Source organism: Oryzias latipes, chromosome 9 (genome assembly GCF_053564925.1).
Source record: "Oryzias latipes strain Hd-rR chromosome 9, Olatipes_Hd-rR_3.1".
In the NCBI taxonomy this organism is placed as follows: Eukaryota; Metazoa; Chordata; class Actinopteri; order Beloniformes; family Adrianichthyidae; genus Oryzias; species Oryzias latipes.
The window spans coordinates 14,845,423-14,872,707 of NC_136245.1; the positions used below are offsets into that span (position 1 = coordinate 14,845,423).

A 27,285-nucleotide genomic window follows, 5' to 3' on the forward strand; every position below is an offset into this window, starting at 1 on the left:
CATCAACTTCATCAAAATGAGCCAAAATGCATAAAATTCCCAACCAATTCTGATGCAATCGAGCAGCAAGCCACATTAGTTAGTCACCTTTGCTTTATGACGTGTGAACTTCTCTTTACCATCAGAGGGCACTAACAATCCACCTGATGCTTTGGCCATACCAGTGACCAGAAGGGCTCTAGCTGTTGTATCAAATTAGAGCTAAACACATTTGGTCACAGATTGGATGTAAAAAAAAAAAAGGGGCTCTATGTTCTTAAAGAGCTGTAAGGATGGTTGAGTATCAAACAAGGCATTATTTTAAGCGAAAAAGTGAAAAAGCAGGTTTTACTTTAGATTTATTTGAATGAATTTTTCGGAAAACTATATTTCTGTTCAATTTTTAAGACCTTTTATGTTTGCCTTTAAAAAATTCAATCAACAGGCTTGACTGTACTAAATGAGATTCAAAAAAAGGTGGAGAAAATATCAAAAAGAAAGGAATTAAACTGGCGCAGTTTTTTCATGAGAAGAAAAATGTATCTTTAGTAGTGTAAGTATAGAAGTATGTACATTGATGCATGCATTTTTGATTGAAAACATTAACCAGTCATAAATCTTTCACCGTTTACTCACTTCTTTTCTATTAACAAGCAAAAAAAAAAAAAAAAGAAGCAGAATGGATTAAAAATCAGCAGCCGCTCAACAGCCAATGTAAGGTTTGATCATTTCTCCTAACGTTTGATAAACCTCGCGCATGGTTAATCCCAACACCAGCGTAATGGACGTGCCTTCCTGAGCGGATGAGCAGTGACAGATGATGAGTTTAGTACCCTGAGGATTGCGCACAAGACAGTCAGTGATCTGCAAACAGCCATTAAACACCGCAGAGTCCCAGGCACGGTGACGGAGTCGATACAATCTCGACGAAACCGAGCAGCACAAACAGTTTTTAGTCTTAAAAAACAAATTTCAATTTACGTCACCGAATCGAAGACTTTAGGGTGGGGGGGGGGGGACAGCGACGGGACCGTTACGCATAACTTTTACGCACAGCTGCTGGAGATCAATGCTACCTGAAGCACGGACTACACTTTCGCTCCCACAGGTGTGACTATGTTAAGGGCGCGAACTGTGGGGATGAATGAAACGTTCATACTTTCCTGAAAACAGAACCAGCGTTCATGTGTGGAGCTTACATGGAAGAGCGTGCTGCGCAGCGTGCCAAAATGAGCTTTTACCGGCAGAGCTGGATGATCCTACAAATAGTCTTTGCGACTATTACAACTGTAAACACGCAAGGTAAGCGACCTGGAAACAGACTAAATGACGGTTTGTTGCAGTTTTATTAGATAAAAGTGTCTCAGAAATGGGAAGAAGAAGAACTTCGGAAACTGACCCTGTCTTACCGTCGTTTTTTGTAAAAACAAAAAATACAGTAAGGCAGCGGGTTAAACTATTTACAACCATCTCTAAAGGTCCAATTTAAAATTAATGATGTTGTGATTTGCTCTTCAATGTTGCTCAACGGTTAATGGCAGAATGGTGTCATAATTTTGTGCGCAACAACAACGCAGAGCATTTGACATTTTCCATTTAAACTTCAACCATCCTGTGATTCTCAGTTCTTCTGCCTCTTTGTGTCTGCTAGAAAAAAGGGCAAATCAAAAAATTTCATTCCACAAAGCAAACAAAGAAAAGCAGATCACTCATATTCCCATGTTCTCAACTTAACAACGAGAGTAGAATATAGGGAGAAGAACATCCCACAGGAATTGACTGCAAAGCCTTCAAACATTTTTAGATGGCAATTTCTAGAAAACAAATGTAGGCTGATTTCACTAAGATGACGAATATTGAAAAAAAATGTGATAACGTTGATTTTTAAAGCAGCTTTAAGAGTTTCTTTGGAAATCTATTCAGAGCATCAGCTTAAGCCTTCCTCAATCTCTCTGTCATTTCTCTACATCTTGTGTTTTCATTTCTTACACTCCCCAGCATCTCAGAGCTGTGCATGATATGAACAGTGCATCATCCCACACATATAAAAAGATCAGTTTTGTCGATTTGACAGTTTATTGTTGAGCCTGCTGTTGAGTAAGAGGTCAGATTTTTTTTTCAACTTTCATAAAAATCAATGAACTTATTTAATGCCATGTCTTTAAAAAAGCAAGTAAATCAAACCTCAGTTCAATAACAAAAAGTGGAAAACCTTCATACAGCTGGCAGTTCACTCAAAGGGGAACTCTCAGCAAAAGACCCCACTTAAAGCTCAGAAAAACTGGCAAACATCAAGGGATTGCATTTCAGATTCTACAGGCATCAATCAGCATATTAAATTAAAAAAAAAAAATACAGCCCAACTAAAAAACTATTGGAAACATGGTTTATATTAAAGGGTTTTTAAGAATACAAGAAAACAGCAACACACCTTACAAAGACAATTCTTAACAAAAGCTGTTTGGCCAAAGAAAAGACAAAGTATATGGACTGAGCCACACTATAAGACTAAGGAGTGCAGTCTTATTGGAGAATCATCTTTTTAGCACAGGGGTGGAGGGTTGAGGTTTTGAGCCTCAGCTTGGAGCCTGGGAACATTTCTGTCATCTTTAGAGCTATAAACTTTATAGATCGTGTTTTAAATCTATTATAAGGACATCTGCCTAACAGCTAACGACTGGCTAAAAGTAGAGTATGCAGCCGAACAGTTACCTCAAGACCCTTAAAATAATTTACTTTAACTATAGAGAACTGTGCTGAAACGGATACATATAAAACCATCTAATAAAGATTAGGTGTAGAAACATTTCATTCAAGTTTTTATTGAGTAATGTTCTTATTTTCTAATTGAATTTTGCATTTTTGTTTAGATACACAACATTTTATTTTTTATTGATTACTTTTTTAATTGTTGTTGATCTTTAATATGTTTTGTGTTAGGATTTGTTGGTGTGATTTGCACTTAAGGGCCACCATACTATTTAACTATTAAATCAATCCTATGACCAGATTACTTTTGTTAACACTTTTCGACTTTATGTTTGCACCTCCTGTTCTGACCCAAGTGTTATCACACCAAGCGTGAATTTATTATAAAGATTTCACTAAACCAATGAGTGCACTAACAGCCTTGACTGTCCTTTATTATGTTAAATAATGTTGCTATTTATCTCCTATGTGGACTCGCAAGTGTTTTGTGAACATTACTGATATAAAATCCTCAAACCTAGGAGCCTTATTGCAGGCAAGGTTACAAAAAGGTAATGATTTATTATGTTTAAAAGAGAATCAGGGCTCTTTTAAATGTAAACGGACAGGAAAGGTTAGTTGGTAAAAGATTAAAGACACATCAAGCTAAAAACACTCTCCCAGGTGTGTTCACACTCTGTGGTTCAGTTACGTCCATCAGCAGATGCCAAACAAACTCTGCATTCCAAGAAAAGCTAAAAAAAAGTGTAAATGTGAATTATAGCAATCAACCACACACATACACTTTTGCTTTACAAATGTAGACATTGTTGTCTGCACTTGTTCCAGAGTGGTAATAAAAGCACGTTGTTGAGTGGGCCCAACTTCTGTGTAAGACAAACTTTGAGACACAGTTAGATCATTTAATCTCTCAGTTCCTAATTAAAATTCCGGCTCCCATTGCTTTGTGTGCTGCTGCTGGGAAATGTGAAACAGTGTTGCACATATGGTAAAAGCCATTAGTGTACATTACAATTCACAGAGGATGTTTATGCTGTTTGACTTTAATGGAAGAAAGCTAAAAAGATTTATTGAAATTGAGGAAAAAGACCAACATGCTGATTGTGCCAATGAGCCGGGCTCCCCAAAAGGTTTTGACAATAGATAAAAGTGTTTCTAATAAAACTGGTGATGTGTGAATTTTCTAATCAAAGAAAGAGCAACTTGATCAAAACATTTAAGTGTTTAAAATGTATTATTATTATTATTATTATTGTGGGATTTTGCCTAAGAAAAAAAAAACATCCCAAAATCTAATTTATTGGGGGATTTGAAGTTACATAAAAAGAAGAGACAAAAACTTGATCTACAAAAACATTTTGGGACCCAGTGAATCCTCGATATTTTCTGTGACACAGCACCTAACTGTCATCAGTGCTGCAGAACCCAACACATGCTCTTCCCACAGCGGAACAATGCTGGATGGGAGCTCTTTTGAGGTGACCAGAGCACAGAAACACTGATGCTTTCTGACTTGACCGAGGAGAAAGAGATGCTGAAGATCTCAGACTGACAGATTTTCAGAGGCTGGAACATCTGGAGCACTTGGTGAAGTGGATTTGCCTTCATGTATTTCAGCAGGGGTGTGTGAAGGGAGGGGGGCACGGCATTCATCCAGACAGAAGTTCTGCTGACATGAGTTACTTGTTAAAATATATAAAACATCAGCTGAGCAGAAGGGGGTTTCCTCCTTACCTGCCATTCACAGAAATGCCTACAAAGTGACATACCAAACACATTCAAATGTGGCCCTTGATTAACACGAGAAATGAAAAGCGTTCTCTTGTATTTTGCAGCTCCAGGAGTGAAGGTATGATCATGCAGGCACTTAAATTTTTTTTTTTTTTTTTTTTTTTTTTACTGTGTTAATGTTGTCTGTTGTTTGGACACAGAGATCCAGTTTATATTTACTCCAAACAGAGTCGTTGCCAGTTCTGGCATTAATCAGCACATCTGTCGACGTGGAGGCTGGTGGGTTAAGCAACAGCAATCCAGACTCTATCTCCATCCTCTCTGTTGTGCAGCCTGTCGCCCACTCAGCGAACATGACTGACGCTCTTGACTATGTGGGGAAGGAGGGGGGAAAAAAGCTACGTCTGAGGGCTGCAGGCTGACATGATTGTGACATGCACGGCACACTCATTGCTTTGTGAACTGTCAGCCCATCTTCAAGGCTTTTTTTCCAGGATAGATGAGTGAGGTTGAAAAGCAGAAGACGACATGATGGGGAGGCTCATCAAGCGCCATGAGTCATGAGAAGATGCATTAAATGATTTTGACAGACAAAAAGCTTCAAATGTATCTAACTAGGTGAAGTATTCAGTGATAAACTTTTTAATGCTGCTATTTTCAGAATGCATCGACACACTTGGAGCAGCCTTCTTATTCTTTGTTTAGCTATTCAAAGGAACCAGAGTGGTGTGTTGTGTCACATATTCTCAGGGCAGAACAATTGCCTCCCTTCTTGTCAAAATAGAGTCAAGCCAGCTGTAGTAATCTTCATAACTCTACATGGGATTTAGATGTGCACACATAATGTCCGGATGACCTTTCCATTAAGCCACACACTTACCATTAACCTCTGGGGGCACATACGTGAGTATTTATTTAGTTGGTTTGCTTAAATGAAAATGCTTATATGAGTAGTACTTAAAAGTCACCTTTAAATCCCTGAATTCTCTGAACTGCTCAACATAAAACACCTGAAAGCCTCACTTTTGGAACAACGAAAAAAATGTCTGTTTTCTATCTTGCGCTAAAATAGACTAAATCGGCCTGATGAAAATTTGAGAAAAAGGCCCCTCATAAATATTGAGATGTAGAAAATGTACACGTTTAAGGCTTGAGCCAGAGGATCTACACTATGTTCATAAAGCCCACTACTTTAATATTGCTCCAAGTATCTTTCCTTTTACTGGGCTAAACCATAACTCATAATTACAGAAGAAACTACGTGTTCTTATGGTAGTGTGTCTGTCCTGAGATGAGAAGGATGTGAGTTCAAATCTTACCAAAGACTACCTGTTCCACACGCAGCATTAGTGGTTGTAGTGGAGGGTTAAAGCAACAAACAGTTTCTGTGCACAGCTGGGTCTGCATCTCACTCCCAGGGGATGGGTCAAATGCAGAGAGAATATTTTATTTTCCCAGGTGTGTGACAACTACTGGGACCTTAACTTCAAACATCGGCTTTATTCCATGCTCAAACTGTCTTTCTACTGTGAAAGATTTTCCATTTTTCTCCATCCAGCTCATCTCCTGTTACCCTGCTGAGACTTAAGTTCGCCATGATTGGACCTGTGCAGATTAGCCTGATGAGGAGTTGAAGTCAAATGTGCTCATGTAGAGTAATAGAGAAATGTGCTGAGCTTGGTTAGCCCTGTCTTTGTTAAAGATGGGCATTTACTTTCTTACTTTCTTATATATATCTATATATATCTATATATATCTATATATATATCTATATATATATCTATATATGTAATTATATATATATCTATATATCTCTCTCTCTATATATATATAGATATATATCTATATATATATATATATATATATATATCTATATCTATATATATCTATATCTATATCTATATCTATCTATATATATATAGATATAGATATAGATATAGATATATATATATCTATATATATATATAGATATATATATATATATATATATATATATATATATATATATATATATAGATATATATATCTATATAGATATATAGATATATATATAGATATATATACACACACACATATATACCAACATTTTTAACTTTAAACTTTTCAATACATCTATGAACTTAAATATTTTAATTTTTTTTTTTTTCATTCTTCTAAGCCTTCAAGCTCCTTAAATTCCCTTTCAAAATAGTGTTTTCTTGGGAAATTGTTTTTGTTTTTTACTAGCATGACTAACTCCTCCAATTATTCTCCTGAAAAACAAAAAAGGGGTCCTTTCTGAGCCACTAAGAAGTTCCAGTGACAAACTCTAAATGAATTGGGATGCTTATCTTTTTCTTGTACAGATTTACGTGTGTTTTCTTTTTTCACAGGATCAAATGTTTTGATTAACTGAGAGGTCAACGGCTTGTTCATGCACGTTTGTCAGGAAACAAAAAAACAGCTGTTCAGCCTCTGTTCAATAGCTTTAATACCATGCCGTCACAAGGTGCCCATTGGGAGTTCCATTATGATATTGACAATCCAAATTGGATACACGATGTTTTGTAAGTTCATATCTTCTGTCAGACTATGTTGAGGGCAAAGCTTAAGGCATAAGATTAAGCTCAGAAGCCCTTTTAATTCTTTAATGTCCCACTCAGCTGATCAGTTGGCCTTGGTTGGCCTCATTGATATGGTATTTCTTTTTTTTCGTTATCTAAAAATACAAATTAAATATTGTTTCTGTTGAAAAAACAAAGCTTAAAAATGAGATGGTCCTATAGCTCCATATAAACATGTTCACTGAGATTTTATGTTCTTGTCTTACAGATTTGTCAAGTAAGGAAGTGACTAACAGTAGAAGTCCAGTGCCTTTCCCTGTCCATCTGCCCGTCAGCTACGAGGTGTGGGATGCAGACTACCTCATCCTTAAGGAGGCAGGGCAGGACTTAATGAGGAACTCCAGCATGCAGAGTCACACTCAGCCCTTTGTTATTTTAAGAGCAAGCCGCCAGCCAGCTGTCAATGCCACCTATGGCACCATGTCCACAGAGCGCCTCGTGCCTCTGGATTTGGTCCAATCCGTGCAGCTCTTCAACGCCCCAGATGTCTTTACATTTAACTGGAAAATCCAGGCCTTTGTGTTGACGCCTCGGGTTTTTTCCTCCAAGCCCAAAGTGCGGATCCTCTTCTATGTTGCTGGAAGGGACTGGGTCAAGGGAGAAGAAGCCGGGGATGAGCTACCATGTGTGACAGTATATGCTTTCTGGCAGACCCAAGAGGTGAGGGGTTCCTGTGCCCTTGGAGGCGAGAGGGGGACTTGCATGGCTGAACTGGCCCCTGCGCCTGGCTGGTTTGCTCCAGGGTTGGAGGGCACCAGCAGGGAGAGGCAGGATCCAACTGCAGGGAACCCTGTTGAACTGTACTATCAGGCTCGGCCTAAAGTAAACAGGAGGTGCAATTCTGAGGATGGAAGTCGATGGGGGGGCCCACTGCAGCAAACAGAGTTTACTCCTGTGACTCCTATGCAGAGGATTGGAAGCGTACGTCTTCTACAAGTACCTAAGGGCATGGCAACCCTTTCTCGGCTAAAGCTCGGCAATGCCATTGTCATTAGGACATCCTCCAAACCTTTGAAAAAGACGGACATTGCCACATTCTACATCCTCATGGCCAGCTCGGCTCAGCTGACCAACTTCACTCTCAGGTAAGATCCGATTTTGCTTTACAGTTTTCAGATGCCTTGAGAAAAAAGGTGCCATCCGAGCATCGTCTTACTCATTAGCAAAAAACTCAGATTCACACTGTTTTATTCATCTTCTCGTCATCTTGCACAAATCCTGTTGCACCAAAAATAGGGCCATATTAAGGGCAGTCAGATAAAGCATGGATTATGGCATTTCTCTGAAAATATCATAGTGGTTTTTCTGAGCAATGTGGTAGATTATTTGCTTGAGCGCATCCTGATGACATTAAGGGCTGTTTCAGCTGCAGTAGTCATCAAGATTGACATGGATCAAATCAAGTCACGCGTGACTTGTTACTCTTAAAGGGTATACTCGCTGTGCCTTATCTGTGAGCTGGGTGAAAACCACATCACTTACAGGCTTATGTTCTCACTCTGCAATGCAGGACATTCCTATTTGACTAGAAATCACAGGGTTTATCTTACTATCTGCAAGTTTATTTTCCTGGATTTCGCTGTAATTCTTAGAGAAGCAAACCCAATATTTTAAAGAGGTTGTCTGTAGGCTAAATCATCCAAAAGTATAAGAATCATCAACTATCTACACCTGTAAAACTGGAAATGATGTAATCTATTCCACCTTGTTCTCCTTCTTTTATCAGTGCTTCTAATGGTCATCTGCAGTCTTGTCATCATCACTGTGCAGAGATCAAACAGCAAAGCAAAACTTGTCCAGGTTACCTGTCAGAACAGACAAGCCAAGATTTGCACAAACCTAATTAAAAATATGACTACCCCCACCCCCCTTATTATTTCAGACACTATCTGTTTTACTGCTGAGTAATGATCTGTCAGGAGGCCTGAAATGCTTTTTATCTAAGCAGTCTCAGAAAATAATTTGGTTTGTTTGTGCATGTCATAAATCTGTTTTTTGAGCCACGGCCATAAAGGTGTCCCAGTTTAAAACTGTATAGACAAGAAACTACATAAAGACCCTAAAAAATAATAACAATAAAAGTGAGCTGGCTCTTTGGCATCTGTCCTCATAGATTTAAAAGTGCTGCAACAACCAATCAATAGTTCTCGAAAAATGAATCCATTTCGAGTGACTTCCACTTTGGTTTGCTCAAACATGCTTCAGTGGAGGTGAACAGGTGAGGAGACAGTCAAGGATTATTAACTCTATTTTTCAGTCCAATTGTGAAAACTTGGAGAGGCAAATATTGACTGAGAGGAAAGCTATGTTCACTTTTCCTCCTCTCAGCTTTCAGCAGTTCTTTAAAAAAAAAACTAAAATGAAGTCTTGTCTTAGTAGCCGAAGTTCAATAAGTTGACATGGGAATCACTGGACTTAGACCAGTAGCTGCACATTTGTATATTAAAAAGGCAAAGCCATGCATATGTATTAATACTCTGGTTTGCTTTTCTCGCTGTCACTTTAATTTAAAAGAGGAATTAATGCCCACAACACAAACGTTATTTCCCCTCCTCATCCTGTCAGTTGTTATCATTGCTGCTCTAACTCCTTCACTTAGGCACCCAAAAGAACAAGAATTAAGAGCTGCATTACCAACTCTCGCATCCTCTTCCTCTCTTCTTTACATTCTTCCTCTCAGCAACCCTTAATCCATATTTCATGCACGTCTGTCCTCTGCTCAAAGCAGCTCCTATGCTTGTTTGGACGATTGGCGAATCTTGGAGTCGCTTAATAAACTTGATGACTAAACTCTGAATTTCCATTTTGCATGCCGTAAGCACAATTCACTCATTGTTTCGTTCAGTGGCATGGGCAGCAACACATCGCTGCCCTAACCTAGGCTTATCTTCACATAAACAAGTGCTCCACAGGCAGACCTCAACAGCTGTTTGTCGGCTCTGTTGCTGCTTGAATGTCCCATTAAGCCAAGTTTAATAATCTTCCATTAGCATGATAAACCCCCTTTAGTGATGTATACAAAGTCTACAGACACACACATTTGAAGATGGCTGAGAAAAAGATAAGCTACACTTGCCAATCATGTGAGGTTTGGCTGAGGGCGTAAAGTGCTTTAAAGTACCTCATGCAATAACAGCAGATTATTCTTTTGCATGAGAAGTTTAGGCATCACTCAGAAGAAAAGAAATATCGCTTTTTGCTTTTTGTCTTTGCAGATAATTGAAAATAGCTTGTCTCTTTAAAAGTTTTAATCCAAGGTAGCAGATTGACATTAGTTGACATTGAGCTTCTGGATCAATCTGACACTGTCTCCATAAGCTTTTCAACCAGGGAATCTAATCATACATCGGTGTACCAAATAGGGCTTTTACATCCGTTCTGAGAGCTGTAGTGCCAGCCATCTGGCAGGAGCGTTGGCATGAAAGTCTCGTCAACTCCCTGAACTGCTCCATAAGTACGATAAGCACGTTGCTGATGGCTGGCCATCAGACTGGCTAAACGGTGGACATTTGCCTACATAATTAATGAATGCATCTGCTTCTGATTGCATGGGGTTCACTGGTGGTACCGTGGCCCCGCAGCAAAGTAAATTATTATGAACTTATGTGAAATCTTTTGAAGCATCCTCATGGCAACACTGGGGACGTTTTCACCATTTTGCCATGTGACATGAAGAAGATTTTTGGGATGAAACTCAATTTCTGTGTATTGAGCAAGTTGTATGCTGTTTTGATACTTGGATGAATTGTGGAAGGCAACTGGAAAATCATTCCTGGAAGAGAAAAAACCTGAAACGATTTGGCGAGCAGGAATGTAAATGAGGGAACTGTGAGTATGCTGAATCTAAGACAACACTGCCACTCTTGGCTTCCCTGGTCAGAAGTGGGATGGATAGCAGGTGCAGCACCTGAGAGCTGCTTTCACATGCGATGTCAGCTTAGGTTTCCACAGCCATCCATCTTCTCTGCCCCGGTGCTTCCCTCTGCCCACTGCCACCTCTAGGTCTGCTAACTAAGACCATGGAGACTAGTTTCTGCTCCAAGCCACTCAAAAGAAAAATACCTCTCCTTTTTGTAGGGGATTCTCTTTTTCTCATTTTTACATGGGAGAAGCTCAAAGTAGAAAAAAAAAGGACTTCAGTAAAGCCCTCTTGTTACTGCCACTTTTTATTAGCTAGACCTTGACTTTCTCAGCTCAGTCCACAGAGGTGTTTAATCATGACAGGGCATGCTGCTCAGAGGCCATTACTAGATTAGCAATCCTCTTGATTTTTCTCATTAGTACACTGGATATGTCACCCCTCTAACATTACTAATTATAGTGAATTATTGTAGGTTATTCCTTTTTAGAACAGGGGAACCACACAGCTATTATTATTCTAGTTAAAATAATTTCAGTAAAACTCATAAAGAAAGTGTGTTTTTTATGTTTAATTAAGAAGAACTTACAGAGGAAAATTGTTAACATTTATGCTAAGTTGTGTTTCATGAGTGTAGAAGCTTCTCCTCAAGGTTCCACAGCTGATGCCACCAGTCGATTAACTCAGCTTAGCTAAGTGAAAAGGGGGCAAGGGGAGGTTGTAAAAACTAAATTGGCCCTGCCTTTCTTTTTTCGATCAATTCAACGACAAATGTACGGGGGCCCTGAAATGCAAATCACATCAGCAAATCACTCAATGGACATTCATATTCATATTCAAATAATTAAAAAAAAACATTGCGTTTTAGAAATCAAACCAAAATTCTATAAAATTCCTCTACCGGTTTCTTTATTTTGATTTCTTGAAATCCTTTTTTTCTTTTCTGAAATGTTTTTCTTTTTTACAAAAACCAGAAAAATAGGTATTTTGGGACAACGCTGATTGGACAATGACATTTCACCTTAATTTCAACTGAAGGTTATTTGGCGTTACACTGGATTTGCTCCATATTAATAATACAACTTTTAGAAGTATGCAAACATTGAAACCAGATTTGGAAAAAGGTATCATCCAATAATATCATAAGTACCTTCTTTTTCCAGTTTGTTCTTGTGTTATTTTTCTTTTTAAGTTTTCATTTTGATTTCTGAAAATTACTTTTTTTCCAAAGCGTTTCAGTTTTATTTCACATCAACTTTTTTGGAATTGTGTTTTGGCTTCTGGAATTTTTTTTGATTTCCACATGCATTGTTTTTTAAATTATTTGTTTTGCTTTTTGTAATTATTGTTACAATCTTCAATATGTGATTTGCGTTAAGTGAGATGCTGAGCCACCGTACAAATAGCTTTAGAAAACATTTGATCAAAATGCCAGCTGTAATTGGACAATGTTTTGGGCCTTTTGTTACCTTTAACAGGCATTGCAGGCAGGTTTCATTTTGCTATTTGCCCAAGCTAATCTGCAGCCCCTCACATCTAAGCCCTGTGTTTTTGCTTACTTGAAGCAGACTGTGTGCTTTGCTTTTTCCGTTGTTGCCTCTGCTGCCTCCTGAGAACCCTTTGACTGATAACAATCACCCTTTCCTGCTTTCCTCTGTTAGACACTGCCTTTCACATAGAAGCACCTTTCAATTACTGAAATTACAGGGAGCACCTTGGCAACAATAATCCACTCCCTCCCTGTTTTATTTGCTCTTCATAGTCAGAGGCTTTCAAAGGGTAGCTAACTCTGCACCTGAGTCAGTAAAGAGTAAAAGGTCAAACCTTAGACTTTCACTAAATGACCTGCAAGAGTTTATTAAGTGTCCTTTGATGATAAATGTGGCATCTATCCTTCTGCATTGGACACCAAAAGGGTTTTAACAAGCAAAGTCATTGCAGCGGGTGCTTTTTTTCATGTGTGTGCTCTTAGTGAACTTGTGTTAATCAAAGGAATGAGCTTCTGCGGAGAGCAGGTGGAAACAGGCAGTCTCCATGGTAATGACGGCACACTCATCCTACTCAGTTACATTTTTTTATAACTAGTGAGCTCTTTATCTATGGGAGCTTGAAGCAGCTACATTTGTTTACCCAGTTAATAACTAATAATGTCTTTCGCGACAGGACTGTATGTGTACAAATAAGGGGTCACTTCCTCTGAGAACTAAAGATGAATTGGTTAAACCCAGAAACAACCATTGTTTCAATCAGGAACTGGTATGAATTTTATTTTGCTTTGGTGATCTGGGCTGCTGCTTTAGCTTCTGCCACTGGTCAACATCAAGTGCTTGAATTGCTCTTGTTCTTATCATAGATTATTTCCTCTGAGACTCATAATGCGCTCAACACTTGTTCTTATCTTAAAGATTGAGAGATAAACCGCACAGCTTTACATGCAGATGAAAACCCAAAGATTTACATGTAAAGACTTGCGGGAATGATCTGACCCAACTTGTTTGTTTTGCAGTGAGGGAGACTTAGACAAGCTTTGTGAAAATAACTTAAGAAGCAAAATATATATTGATTTCCATCACTGCAACAGTCAACTGGATTTATTTTGCAATTTCACTTGTGTGCTTTTCTCTGCTTTTTGCAATTGTTACATAGGAGTATCTCATTAAAAATTTGACCCACTGCAAGCTGCTTATACAAGGAAAAGCCTGCTGAAAATGTCTGTTTGCCTGCACAGAGCAAACCATTTTCATATTAGAGACCCATACAATCCACTAGAGCATTTTATAGGACAGGGACGGGAGCAAATGAACATTTTTTTTTCTTTCTTTATTACCCCAATTGAATGGAATATAATGATGAGTGCCACTGACGGCATACAGACAATGTTTCTAATTTTTTTAAATTGCTCAATTGTCTGGTTTAGGTTTCACTATATTTTCTGCAACTGTGCTTTTCTTCACAAAAACCTTAAATGATGTGTGCATAAACCGGGAACTATAGATCTCAAAGTGGAGGTGCATAAATATTTTTAAAGCAGAATGTACTTTGTTTTTGACCTTGGTACTTCTTTACAGAGCTTTAGTGAAGAAAGGTGTGACCTTTCGAACTGCAACACCCAGTAACTCTTTGCTGTGGGACATCACTTTGGACATGGATGCAGATGGAGCCATTGCAGTTCTTTGCAAGAGAAAGGCTCCAATACCTGGAAAAAAGTAAGTGTAAGAACTCTTGACAATGCTCAAACTTTGGCTCTGGTCATCTAAAGTAGTTCTAGACTATAAAAGTGTTATTCCTGTAAAATATTTGTCCCAAAAATCTAACAAGAAATGTTGTTGCTAAAGTAGTATTGAGGTACAATAAAGTATGTCTTTCTCAATGGAGAAAGACATATGTACTTAAAGGACTCCACCTTCACTGCAGAAAATCTCTGTGTCTTGTAAGGACATCCATTATTCTACCTAAGCACTGGTTGGCTGCAGTTGCACATTTACCAGAAATACCTACCCATACAGTCCTGGGTAGGAGTAAAACATGCGTAACAGGAGACGCAAGAAATGCAAGATAGCATGGCAAAAACCTTTTAAAAAGCATCTGCTGATTTTTTGTTTGCTCAAACAAAACTCTTGATGCTTCTAAGAATGACTAAATCTCATTAAACAGGGCTTGAATATCCTCTCACTGTCTTTTCAAGTTCAACTGTTTCACTTCACTGACCTAAGACAGTCTGGGTTCAATTAGGGTTTAAGAAGTTAGATTTTATATAAATACTTGAGTCAAGTTGTGTTTTTTCACTCACGTACAACAAGTCAATGTTAATATAAACTCAGAAATGCTTTGTTAACTTTGAGCATTTTACAGCTTTTCTAATTCTTATGTATTAATAAATATAAAGGTGAGGATCATTTTGTGATTTTGTTGTTTATATTTGTATTCATAATTAATATCAAGAATATTTCAAGCAAGTTAAAATTTGTGTAGAATAATTTTTAGAAGCAGTTTTTGTTTATGCTTCTTCAGCACCACGGACAGCAACCGTTCTTAATATTTAATGTTGTCAGGACAAGAAACTTTGAAACTACAGTTAAAAGTTTAGTTTGTTTAACCACAAAATGCCTAATCAATGCAGCAGTCTTTAATACACCTGACTGACAAGCTAGCCATGCCATCTATTAGTTAGCAACATGTTTTATACTTGAAATACCAAAATGCTTTTAGGGGTTTACTTTTATCATGTCTTTTTCATCCTGAAAACATTTACAGCTATCATCAACCTTGCAACCATCATTCAGTCTACCAAGCTGCGCATTTTTGTTTGGTGTTCCAAAGAGATAACATTATCTGATTAACACTAAAGTAGGTCAGCTAAGGCCAATGATGTCAGCAAACACAGGGCAAACTGTGAAGGCCACTAAATAAAATAAAAAAAGAAAAGTGAAACTCAGAGGTGTTGCATTTTTCCAAGCTAAGAAATAATCTATTTAATTACCTAAATTTTACAGACATAAGCAGAAGCCAGGTTCTACGAATAATAGGTGACCACAACAATCTGTATAAACTTCATTGAGTTAAGTTTCAGGGCAGGAACTACGGCATTAAAAGCGAATGAAGGTCTTCAATTTGCTTACTGATCAATAAATGGAAATGGACAATGAAGCTTTTTTGCTAACCTTTTAGGATTGTAACTGATTTGGGAACACTTACCAAAAATGTTTGAAAATGTATATTAAATTTAATATATTATAGATTATGTATGTATTGTATTTCTCATACATGTATATGGATAAAAAACAAATCAAATACAAATTCATTCTTTGTTGGTTATATGTACTTTTTGTCACCTATCTGACCTCTTTTTCCAAATTAAAAATGACCAGAATATCATGACGGTAAACAAACATAAAATTGAGTTTAAGTCTAAATAAATGCTTTCACCTCTGAAAACCTTAAGCTGTAATTCACCTGTGCATTTCTTTGCAGTGCTGAATATTTGCACGAAACATTTTTCTAAAAAACAAATGCTTTCATCAAAAGTTGAGTAGCTTTTCTAAGTATTTATATGATTACCATAATACAGGTTTTCTTGTGAAGCAAAGGTCAGTTTACTAAAAATGTGTGAGATATTCTATGCAAGATACTTGCCTTAGAATCAGCAATTTTATTGACCTGTAATGAACAGTGTCACATATTTTTTGGTATTTATTCTCCAACATATGATAAAACTCAAGTGATTTTATTTCCTGTTTGTTATCTTGCCAGCTTTGAGAACATTTGTTGTCAATACATAAAAATGTTGTTTTATTCTTTGTTGAAGCAGCTTGGCTTGGAACTTGACGTTCTCTCAGACAAATCATTGGATTGTGATATTGTTGATATCAACCCTGCAAGCCTTACATGTATGACAGAAGGGAGGAGCCTGACTGAAGCCATTATCTTATGGATATCTGTGTTAATGCAGAATTAAGGGGATGTACCGTTCAAGCTATCTTCTTTTAATACTTGACCAGAATGCGATTACTATCTTTAAATCTCAGGTCTCAGAGCAATATGCTACAATGATTAAATTACAACAAATCTCTGTCTTGACCTTAATAAAAAGCATTTGTTTACTGTGTTGTTTGGCTTAAAACTTAATAAAGGATTAGTAAATATGATTTCCAATTCCACATTGTTGTTTATCTTGTGCAGAGAAGTGAGTAGTATGCAGGTCATGCTCATGCAGTAAAAAGGGCTTACTGAGTGTCGGCACAACCCTGACAATGATTTATACACACACATTGCAGTGAGTCTGATAATGTCCATGTGGTTATGTGCATGCTTATTGTGTTTCGGTGCACCGATTCATCTTTTCTATAGTTCCGTGCCAAGAAATAAAATCCAGAATACAAACATGGGGCATGCCAGAAAATTAAATCAGGGTTCTTTTTTTGCTAGCAACACTGAGGGGCAGTTAAAAGTTGGAGCAGCTCCTATTTTAGTGTAGTTCGCAGGATTGTCTATTCTAGGACAGATTCCACACTCGTTTAATAGACTTTGACACTCAGGAGCAAGAAGTGCAGCAAAAGAATTCAAGAGTAATGTTTTAGATTTTTCTTTCTTTCTGTTGTATTCTAATTTATTTGCTATCTTTTAGATTAGACAAACTAAATAATGGAGACGTTGGATATAGGGATTCGAAAATTATTACCCATTATTAGGGGTCTGGAACCTGAGGCTCCAGAGCCCAGTGTGGCTCTTTGAGCCCTCCATCAGGGCTTTCCGGTTTAAGAAAAATTGTTTCCAAATTTTAAAAAGTAACTGAAAAGTAAAAAAAGTAAAGTTACGGATCCCTCTGCAAGGCTCCTGACCATAGCAGCCATAATACTAATACCAAGAAACAATACAACAAGGGGTTCGGCTTCATAGTTTAAAAGAGTCAAACTAAAACATTTTGACAGACTTTTGAGCAACATTTCACACAGAAAATCCATTATAGTTTAGTAAGCACAACCAGAAGTCATACTTGTCAATTTCTAGGGTAGATTTTCTATTTCTGAACAAATCCAAGGATTTTAAGTGTGACATATGGTTCAAAAAGTACTGCTCTGAGTTATTTTAGTTTATTAGATTTACAAATTCCTGCCTGAGATGCACCACAAACAGTAAAATAAATTACGTGCGTTTCTTTAATCACTATTCACTTTACACTACCTACTGCTACATTTGCTGCATTTGAGATGGTCCATGTGATGTGAGGTGTCTTTTATTTTGAAAGGAAGTCATGTCTACCTTTGTCAGTAGTTATAAACTATTTCATATTTGGAAAATAACACATTTTCTTATTCTGCCTGTTCTATTGATGCAGGAAAAAAACAATAGTTTATTTATTTTTATCATATTAGTCACAATTACATAAATCCGAAGCAGCGCCTTATTTTTCTAAAGGGAGAAGTGAGACTTTGGGGTCAGTGAGAATTTGACCCGAATGGCTCTTTAAGTGTCTAAGGTTGCAGACCCCTGTACGCTACTAAGAAAAATGTTTCTCTAAAACAATCAGCATATAGGACACTTTAACGTATATAGGAATTTTAATTAACTCCCCAAAAAACAGATTTCTCTCTGAGAGGCTAGAGAATGGAAAAAAGGTTTGAGAAAAATTATCAAAACATTTCACATGAAATATTATAAACGTGTAATCGTTATTTCCTAAATATGAGCCTGAGCACATATTTTTCACAATAAAATGTAAAGTTTTCTGAAATTTTGTTGATTAATGGATTGACAATATTGGGTCAAACTAGAACCACTTTGATGGGTTCGAATAACAACTCCTGAAAAAAATAGTTAATAATATTCATGAAGAAATATTGTAGGTGAATCAGTCTTTTTTCCAGTTCATCAGAGAGAATTTATGGAATTAAGACAAAATTGATCATTTATCACAGATTGATGGATTTTTAATAACCACTTAAATCCTTTGAGGCATGCACTGCACTAATAAATAAGCAATTTCTGCTCTAAAAAACAGCTGTTTTAATATACGTAGCCACTGAAACAGAGTCAAACCAGGTTATCATCTTAAACTTTAAGTTTCTAAATAGAGTATCTTGAAAATTCCATAAAAGGTTATACCATACTATTTGTGAATATTCATCTCTTTGCTTCCAATCCAGGCTTGACAGCAGCCTGTTTGAGGTGCTTCAGATGGACTTCGAGGTCGAGGAACTGAGTAGTCTTCTGGACAGTCAGGTGATCATTTGGAAGCTGGAGCTGCCGTCTGCACCCAAAAACCTGGCAAAAACTGAAGGGGCCATGAGAATCTACACAACTCAGAGAGACTTTGTCGGTCTGGCTCCTCTCGTAATGGTGAGTTTAACATCAAACGTCCCACCTGATCTTGGTCAAATCCAGCACTAACATTAACTGCTAAGGATCAGAGCATAAAAAAATCTCAAAATTCTCTCTGCGCTCATCCATTCTTGTCCCGTTTTTCATATTTGCTTTGGATTGTTTGGTAATTGGGTTCTATTTTGAGCCAAGTATGGCCTTTTGCTGCAAACTGTCAACAAGCCGAAGCCTGTCGTTTGTGTTGCTCTGCACATTCCTGTTGTGTAATGTGTGGTCATCCTCTGCTCTGAACAGCTGCTTCATGTGCTGCTATTCTGGTGCTGCAGGCCTCTTTATGATACTACAGTACCTCTATAATTAATCCATGACATAATCCACGCCCCCTCACTAAACACCGAGCATTACAGCTTATTGAATATCAATGCTGAATGAATGAGTTGACACCTGATTGACCTTACAGTGTGAAATGATGACAGGAACTTTGCATTTGTTTGATTGCACATTAAAAATAAAACAAGCGACGTGTTTAAATTAAAAGGGAATCAAATTAAGATTTAATTTTTAGTCAGTGTAGTTACCAAACATTTAAATCTGTTTTATTGTTGTTGAGAAAAATATGTTCTGTGAAGCTATGGAGCTTTATTCACTGCAGTCTTTCTGCCCAATCAAAAGAATTAAATTTTGTTTAAGTGACAATCCACATAAATTAAACCTTTTGTATTTTTTTTTAGCTTAATTTAATTCTGCTTCAAATAGATAACAAATTTCTGTTTGCTTATTCTGACTGGATCATTTGGAAACCCAGAGCTTTACAAACACACAGAGAAAGACTCCAGCCTATAAAAGGAGTCATGATGCTCTCACTCACGCACACACACACACATAAATCAGTGTAAACAAAAAGTGAGATCTTTTTAATCATGTTAGCAGGATGGGAGGTGCTCTTCTTCCTCCAGTGATTCACTTTCGACATGACACATTTTTACATTTAGCTCATCTGATTCCTACATCAAAATGTGTTCGAGAAACTTTAGTACTTGCCTCTAACTTAAATGTTTAAACAGATTTTTTTGATCAAATCATCATTTCTGCATGAGAGGACATCTGTCAGCTCCACTTACAGAAGGCTCCACCCTGCATATATGTAGAGTTCATTCTTGGTTAGAAACCTTGCTTGTTTGGCCCTGTTTGAACTGACACAGCATCCCTTAAAGGAACATGCCTGAGCAGAGAAATCCCAAATTAGACTAACCTCCTCTGTGGGTTGACCCAGCTTTCACTTTGCCTCTACTCTGTCCTCCTTCCTACTTCTCAGTGGGGAAATAGCCTTTTCATCCCTTTAGGTCTGCCAGCTTAAAAAACCCACCTATATTTATCCTTTACTTACATGAACTTGATAATGTCACAAAGTGAAGTAAGAAAGAAAAAAAGAGGATGAAAAAACAAAAACGTTTGACAGTTTAGATACATTTTTGTTGTATTTATGAATGACTGTCTTTGTCTGACCCTGCAGGACACAGAGATCGTGAACACAGCAGTGCTGACGGGAAAAAAGGTTGTGATGCCTGTGAGGACGGTAGCAGTGGAAGAAGATGGAGCAGTTACAGATGTATCAGACTACACAGACTGCAGCTCTACTGATGAAGATGTCCTCAAGGTAGAAGGTTCTATTCTCCAATTAGAATGGTGTGTGGCTAAAGGGAAACAATTCAATCAAAATAACAAACCATTAGGACCTCGATATTCAGTTTAAAGAAAAAAAAACATAAAAATATGGAAAATGTGTGAAAATGCAACAGTACAAAAACATGGAACCTTTGGCACCATTGGCAAATTTCTTTTAAATACGGTAAGCAAAAGAAAACGGTCACTGGGGTTTTTATTTCTTATTTTAAGGAATACTTTCCAGTCACTAAGGCATTTATTCTCAAACTAAGATTTTACTGTCGGAAAACTTTCTTGAGAAGCTTTCCCAAGGGGGTTAGAAGAAGAGAACATTTTTCTTGAAAGGATTTTTTTTACTCTCTTAAGATTCCGTTTTTGCAGTAAATATAGTTTTGCCACATAATGCACGTGTGCTGAATCACCATGGATGTGTTTTCTTAATTTAAAAGGCAAAAAAGGCTACTCTTCAGTATGGGAAGGGTGTGTTAGACGATTGCCACTATTGCCCATCTTCCTTAAAATGATTGAAATATTGTGTCAGGACATAAATGGCAAAAAAGAGCCACAAAGGATGCATAGTGCTTAGCGACTGTAACACCTACGTCAGCACTTTTTTAAAGGTTTTTTTTTTAAATACAAAATAATCAGGAATGAAATTTTAATCTTAATTTTCTTTATGTATGTCCTCCATCATGAGGAAAAATCCTACAAGAACATGTTAAAAACACTAAAAACACCATTTTAATTGGAGTGGGTCTTAAAAAGGTTTTGAAGATAAAGAACTCTTTCATGTATTAACTTTACAAATACATTTGTTTTCCACTGTTTATGTCAGTTTAATGCATTTTTATTGTGCCAATTTAATTCTTTGAAGTCATTTTTGAAAGTTTAGCTGCTAAGTCAAAGGTTTTACCAGAAACCCATCTGCCTTTGTTTTTTCTTTTACGGTGAAATGAACTCCAACATTATTGCACTTAGGCTTTTAAAACTGTGAACAGTTTAATTACAAATCTGCTCATCAAAACTGACCCCAGGGTCTTTAGATCCTGAAACTCATGCCTTTTCTGCTGCAGGACTGAGAAAGGCTGACTGACAGAAGCCAGCTGTGTTTACTGATGAAATCGGAAAACAGGCTTCTACACCTAGAGGTCAAAGGTCTTGTTGTTTAACAGAATGAGCATTCAACATAGAAAAGCATAGGGACACAAGCTCATAGAAACTCTAGGTTAATCTAAAGTGGGATTAACGAGATTGAGACATCTTGGCCATGAGAAAATGTAATTTTCCCGCTGCCACATGACAGGTTTGACAGTTGAGGATATTAGAAGCAGATGTTGGTTAGCAAAAAGAAAAAAAAACAATGATGAAATGATATCAAAGATGTTCTTTTTTTACCTGTTGTTATTGTTATAAGATCATGGTTTCTGTCAGAGTAACAATTAATATTATCAGATTAATTTATATAATGTTTAATCTTTTTGATGTGAAATCTCACCTCAGAATTTTTTTATCTCTTCTGTTACTGATGTTGTAGTTGTTGAAAGATCTACTGAGACTAGAGAACTGAGCTGACATCACACAGGCAGACTCTGAGGCGAAGAGGGATTTTTAAAAAGCTTAAAGTAATAAAACACTAAAAAATGCAAAAGCACACTTTGCTGAAGTTCTCAGCTGGTAAAGCAGATCCCATTTCAGTTTTTCATAAATTGAAAACATTTGTATCAATTCTGAACTTAATGTGACAAGAACTCGATTCCCTCCTTGAGAATTAAAATATTAATTTTGAATATTTTCCTCAGGAAAAACTAATTTGAATAGTTTGGATTGCAAGAGAAAATGTCTTAAAATCTTTAAATATTAAAGTTAGACCAGTGCAGTTATTACTCTGGTCTAAGTCGAACTTCAACACACTGAAATCCAAATCGTGTCACAATCAAAGGCCTTTTTTTAACAATAAAATGAAGGAGAGATTTTCTTCAAAACATAATGAGATTTTGATGCGGGTTAGCGAACAGATCACTCACTGGAAAAGGATTTGTTTTTAGCTCCTGCTTCACCTGCAAGTATTACTTTTGTGCAAATGGAGAAAGAATGGTAGATATCTGAGAGTCTCATCAAAAATGGAATGCTTATGTTTTTGTTCTCAAAAACAAAAGTGAACTTAGCTGGTGAGTGTCATTTAGTCACAATAATTTACTAAAAGTGTAATCTTTTTTAAAAATCACTTTTAACCCTTTGATGTCTTAATTTATATCCAGAACAAATGCCATATGTGCGTCTGAAGAATTTACAGGTTTAGCTGCTAAACTAAAGATCATCTGAGTGCTTATGGATATTTTTTTGTAAAATATTAATGTGTTACTGCTCACTGATTTATTTTGTTGAGTATACCATATTTTGTATATATATTTGTTTTAAATTTTTGTATAATTTTAAGAGTATTTTTGAGTTAAAATGCATGTCAATGAAGTATTTCACACTCAAAAACAAGAGATCTCAGCATCCTATTTATGTCTGGATCGCCATGGAGATCCTGATAGAAGTTCACAGATTGGAGAGAACCCTTTTATTTAAGTTTTGTTTGAAAAACTCTGTTAGCTCACGAAGAGATGTGTGAATCCATCAGAAAAATCAATCAAAAAACCATGTGACTTACTCCCACGCTCTTTTTAAGCACATCTATAATACAGATAATCTCCACAAAATATATTATTTCAAATAAAATACATAAAATTTTATTTCAAATAATACCTTATTCCAGCTAAGCTAATCAGAAAATCCATTTTCAACATGGCAGTGCCCTATTCTGGGTATGAGCTAATTAAGATTGGAATATTGGCAAGCATGTCAATGGATTTTTTTTGCATACTGCAAACTAAGGACACAGCCGATCTAAAACAGCTACAGACAGTAAACAGTTTGTTTGCTGCAACTTGTTACTTTTTTTTTCTCAGACAGTTTTCAAGGGTCAATGCTAGGGGGGGGAGGGGGGTGTATAGTGATATGGGCACATGATCAAAATCCATGGATATGGTACATCAACAGGAAAATCCTCTGACATCTTGTTTATGCATCTCTATCAGCTTGTGATTGAATTTCAATGTCATGTATCCAGCGTATCTGAGAGGCTGCTTACAGAACCAAAGAAGACTTCCTGGCATGTAGCCTGAAATGTTCATGAGATCTTGGAGTGGCTGTGGAAAAACTTCCAAAAGTCACTTTTGAAATTAAGCTGTAATGAATGCACTTGGGAAGAGGACTGATGTCAGCACTGCACCACATGATATTTGGATTACCATAAAACTGCGATGCTGCCTCTTCCTAATGCTTCGGACTGGTGATCATCACAGTAGTTTATTACATTCATCTGACATTACTGTGGTAACATGCAGTGCATAACTGCTGCAAGGCCATTTGTTGTGGTAAGAAAGGTCTATTTGTTACAACTGTGACTTTTATGGGAATATTTTATTATTTTTTGTTAGGAGACAACAATTTTCTTTCAGGGACAGCCGTCTCACTCTGACTTTAAAACTAAATGTTTTTGACACAACTTTTTTTTTCATTTTTGTTCTAATTGATTTTTTTTCAATCTTTCAGGTGTCAGACAGGTGTGATTATGTTTTTGTAAATGGCAAGGAAATCAAAGGCAAGGTGAAGATGGCGGTAAACTTTACCTACAGCTACCTCAGCGCTCAGCTGGAACTAAACGTGTGGATCCCTCAGCTCCCTCTCCAGATTGAGTTGTCAGACTCAGAGCTGAGCCAGATCAAAAGCTGGAGAGTGCCCATACTGACTTCAAAAAGGTGGGATACAGTTGTTTAGCATACCCCTCTTTCTTTTTGTTTTGGAATAATTCAGTTTGAAAAAAGTACAATATCTCCTACAGGATTTGTGGGTTTTTCTCTCTTATGGGAATATCTATGCGTCAAATTCAGAAACATGGTTTAGTTTTTAAAGTATGGAAAGGTAAGAGTTACATCTGTGTGCCTTTACTTTAGATCTGGCTGGAACAGCGATGAAGCCCAGCAGAAGGGAAAAGGCTGCATGCTGCAGCTTCAGCATGCACTTGTGCGAGTGCTGACTTTTTTCGTGGCAGAGCAAGAAGACATAAGAGATCCTGTAGCCTACTTCCTCGGCTCTGACTGGCAGGTGGATGTAACAAGGTTGGTCCGATTCTTCATGAAAGTGGAGGACACACGCGTTGCACGACTTTATGAAGGACGGATACTGTCAGGCCGAGATTTTGGGACCACAACCATCCAGGTAATGTATAAAACAATGGTTTATATCAACCTTTACATGTTTATTTGTCTTATACCCTCTGGGTTGTGAAAGAGTCATTTTCTTTTGTATACATGTCTAAATTCAAAGTGTAATACTTGTCTTTAAAGCTAATTGAAAAACCCAATATCAATACCCCCTTTACGTTGTCTTTCACAAATCTCTGACAGGTATTTTCCCCATTCTCCAACGCTGTCTTGGCCAAGACAACTGTCAGTGTTGTGGACGAAAAAGTTAGCATCACAGAGTTAGGGGTACAACTGGTCACAGACCTTTCCCTGACTTTGCAACGCAGCTCAGGAAGTAACAGGGCGATCTTGGCTACAATCACAACACAAGAAGTTCTACAAAATCCCAAAGAGGTGAGGTTCATTTAATTTTTTACATATCCGAGGAAAAAAACGTTTTAAATCCTATTTTAAACTTGTATTATGTTTTTTTTTCCTCACAGGAAGCTTTGGTCAGTGCCTGGCTGCAGTTCAGCGATGGCAACCAGACACCCCTTGACATTTATGATCCGGCCTTCTTCCGTGTGACAGTAGCGTCCTTAGATCAAGGGGTGGTTTCAGTGCAGGGCAAACCTCCAGTCGTGGTGGCAGAAGGAGAGGGTGAAGGAGTCCTGGTAAGAGTGGAGATGTCCATCTGTGAGGACTGCCAGAAGTCAAAACGCAAAAGTACTGTGGCAGTAGGCAATGGCAGCCTGAAGGTCAAGTTCCAGGTGAACACCCGACGGCCAGCTGGCAATACCCGCAGCCTTGATCGAGGCACATTTGGCAACAAAGACAATAGCAGTGACTATAGCAGTGATGTGGTAGACGTGAACAGTGAGAGGACGCAAAGAAAGCCCTCGCAAGATCTTCCAGCACAGACCTCGATCTCCAACAAAGAAGAGAGTGCCAATCAGAAGATCACAACAACTATGAAGTCTACAGAAAGATCCGTGATGACCAGCGGCAGCCTGGGAGGAGTTGGCAAAGCTAGGAATTCAGGAATCACTGGCAGTACTGCCAGTGTGGTGGACTTTACCCTCATGAAAAGCCCGGAAGATAACAGAAAGGGATATAATTCGGATAATTTGATACTGGAGGATTTGAATACTCTTAACTTCACGAGCACCATGAAAGCTCCTGGGAATCTGGTAAACTACAACTTTCCTACCAAGGGGGAGACACCAGAACAAGAAGCCGTGGAGGTAGACATCGGTGGTGAGGAAGCACTGGCTAACAGGCCCCTAACAGACTTAGAGATCGGCATGTACGCTCTCTTGGGAGTTTTTTGTCTGGCGATTTTAGTGTTTCTAGTGAACTGTATTTCATATGTTGTTAAATTCAAGCATAAAAAGCCTCCCTCTCAGGGCCAGGAACCCACTGGGCACAGACACGACTGGGTATGGCTCGGCACAGACGCCGAGCTGGTGATGACTGTGCCTGGCAGCCCTGTCCAGCAGGACTCCCAGACCACCACCACTGTGATAGACATTGGGCCTGACAAGACTGCCACTCTTTCTCGAAGGCCCAGCTGCCTGGCCTCTATGACAGACTCTCCCCTCAGCTGTGCGGTCTCGCAGAGGAGCAAACCCATGCAGACTGACTCCCTTCATTCGCCCACCAGCAAAAGAAAGAGAGTCCAGTTCACAACTTTCTCCACGCTGGAACGCCAGCATTCGCCCCATCTTTCATCCAAGGAGAACGGCCATGGTATACACTGGGTTGGGAAGGAAGAGAGCTGTTGGGAGGAACCTCAAGTGCCCATCACAGAGCCTGGGGATCAGTTATAATGAACCAGATCAGACCTCACATGTACAGTAGATGTGGCTTTGATCACCTCAATGCCTTTGCCAAGAACATATGATTTTGTAAAAATGCCCACTCCACAACTCATTGCCTATTACAGCCTTTTACATGTACATGTACTGTATATTGTACATATCGCCTGTCAGAGAGTGAATTTGTGTGATGTTTTCATATTGCTGACCAGTTGTATTCTTAATCACACAATACTTCAAGCCACAAAATGTAAAATGCTGCATGTGGATATTTCCATCTCTACATTTTTGCACTCAGAAGCTAACGTGTCTATAAAGTCCAAAGATGTTAAAAACACAAGTTTTAAATCAATTATTAGTTAAAAGACAGAACTTGATCTAAGAAATATCAAATTTACACAGAATTTAGCTCACATGATGACTGATGACCAATTAAAATGGGTGTTTGTTTGTTTTTTTAAAACAAGACTGCGTGATTTGATTTTTTTTTTTACTGGGACATCAGGACTTTTCAAATTTAGTTAAAGGTGACATGTACGGTTCGCAGGATGGAAATCAATGTGATCCAAGATAAACCTAATGATTTGTCTGTTTTAGTTTTGCTGCTGCAAGAAGCTGTAAGGCAGGTCAGCTACTCCAGATTTTTTCTCTATTAAATAATCACATAAGTGTTGGGTTCCACCACAAAAACACTCTTTTACTAACAGTCTGAAAGCTGCTTTAGATCCTTTGAAGCTCAAAATGAAGATTTCCAGAGAGGTACCTGGTTGCAGACAAGATAGTGTCTGACATCAGCCAAAAGTAGAAACTATTCAGCTTCCCCTAACCCCTAAACTGTTGAGAATTTCTGAAAATACGTTTAGTAAAGCTTA

The 27,285-nt window shown here is 37.8% G+C and overlaps 1 protein-coding gene across 1 annotated transcript; it reads left to right on the forward strand.

Moving 5' to 3' along the window:
- The first annotated feature begins 978 nt into the window (after positions 1-978).
- Positions 979-26,879, forward strand: LOC101166056 (transmembrane protein 132D). The gene is made up of 9 exons (XM_011479424.4): positions 979-1,281; positions 7,231-8,107; positions 13,950-14,087; positions 18,525-18,717; positions 20,213-20,356; positions 23,965-24,170; positions 24,366-24,630; positions 24,819-25,010; positions 25,100-26,879. Exons 1-9 carry the CDS (start codon positions 1,164-1,166, stop codon positions 26,423-26,425), a joined length of 3,459 nt encoding a protein of 1,152 aa, XP_011477726.1. The 5' UTR covers positions 979-1,163; the 3' UTR covers positions 26,426-26,879.
- Positions 26,880-27,285: the final 406 nt, after the last annotated feature.

Excerpts from the sequence above, each read along its gene's own strand:
- LOC101166056 (XM_011479424.4), top strand. The coding sequence starts at position 1,164 with ATGTGTGGAGCTTACATGGAAGAGCGTGCTGCGCAGCGTGCCAAAATG. Across the intron at positions 1,282-7,230 it reads TACAACTGTAAACACGCAAG|ATTTGTCAAGTAAGGAAGTG; the intron begins GTAAGCGACCTG and ends CTTGTCTTACAG. Across the intron at positions 24,631-24,818 it reads TTGGGACCACAACCATCCAG|GTATTTTCCCCATTCTCCAA; the intron begins GTAATGTATAAA and ends AATCTCTGACAG.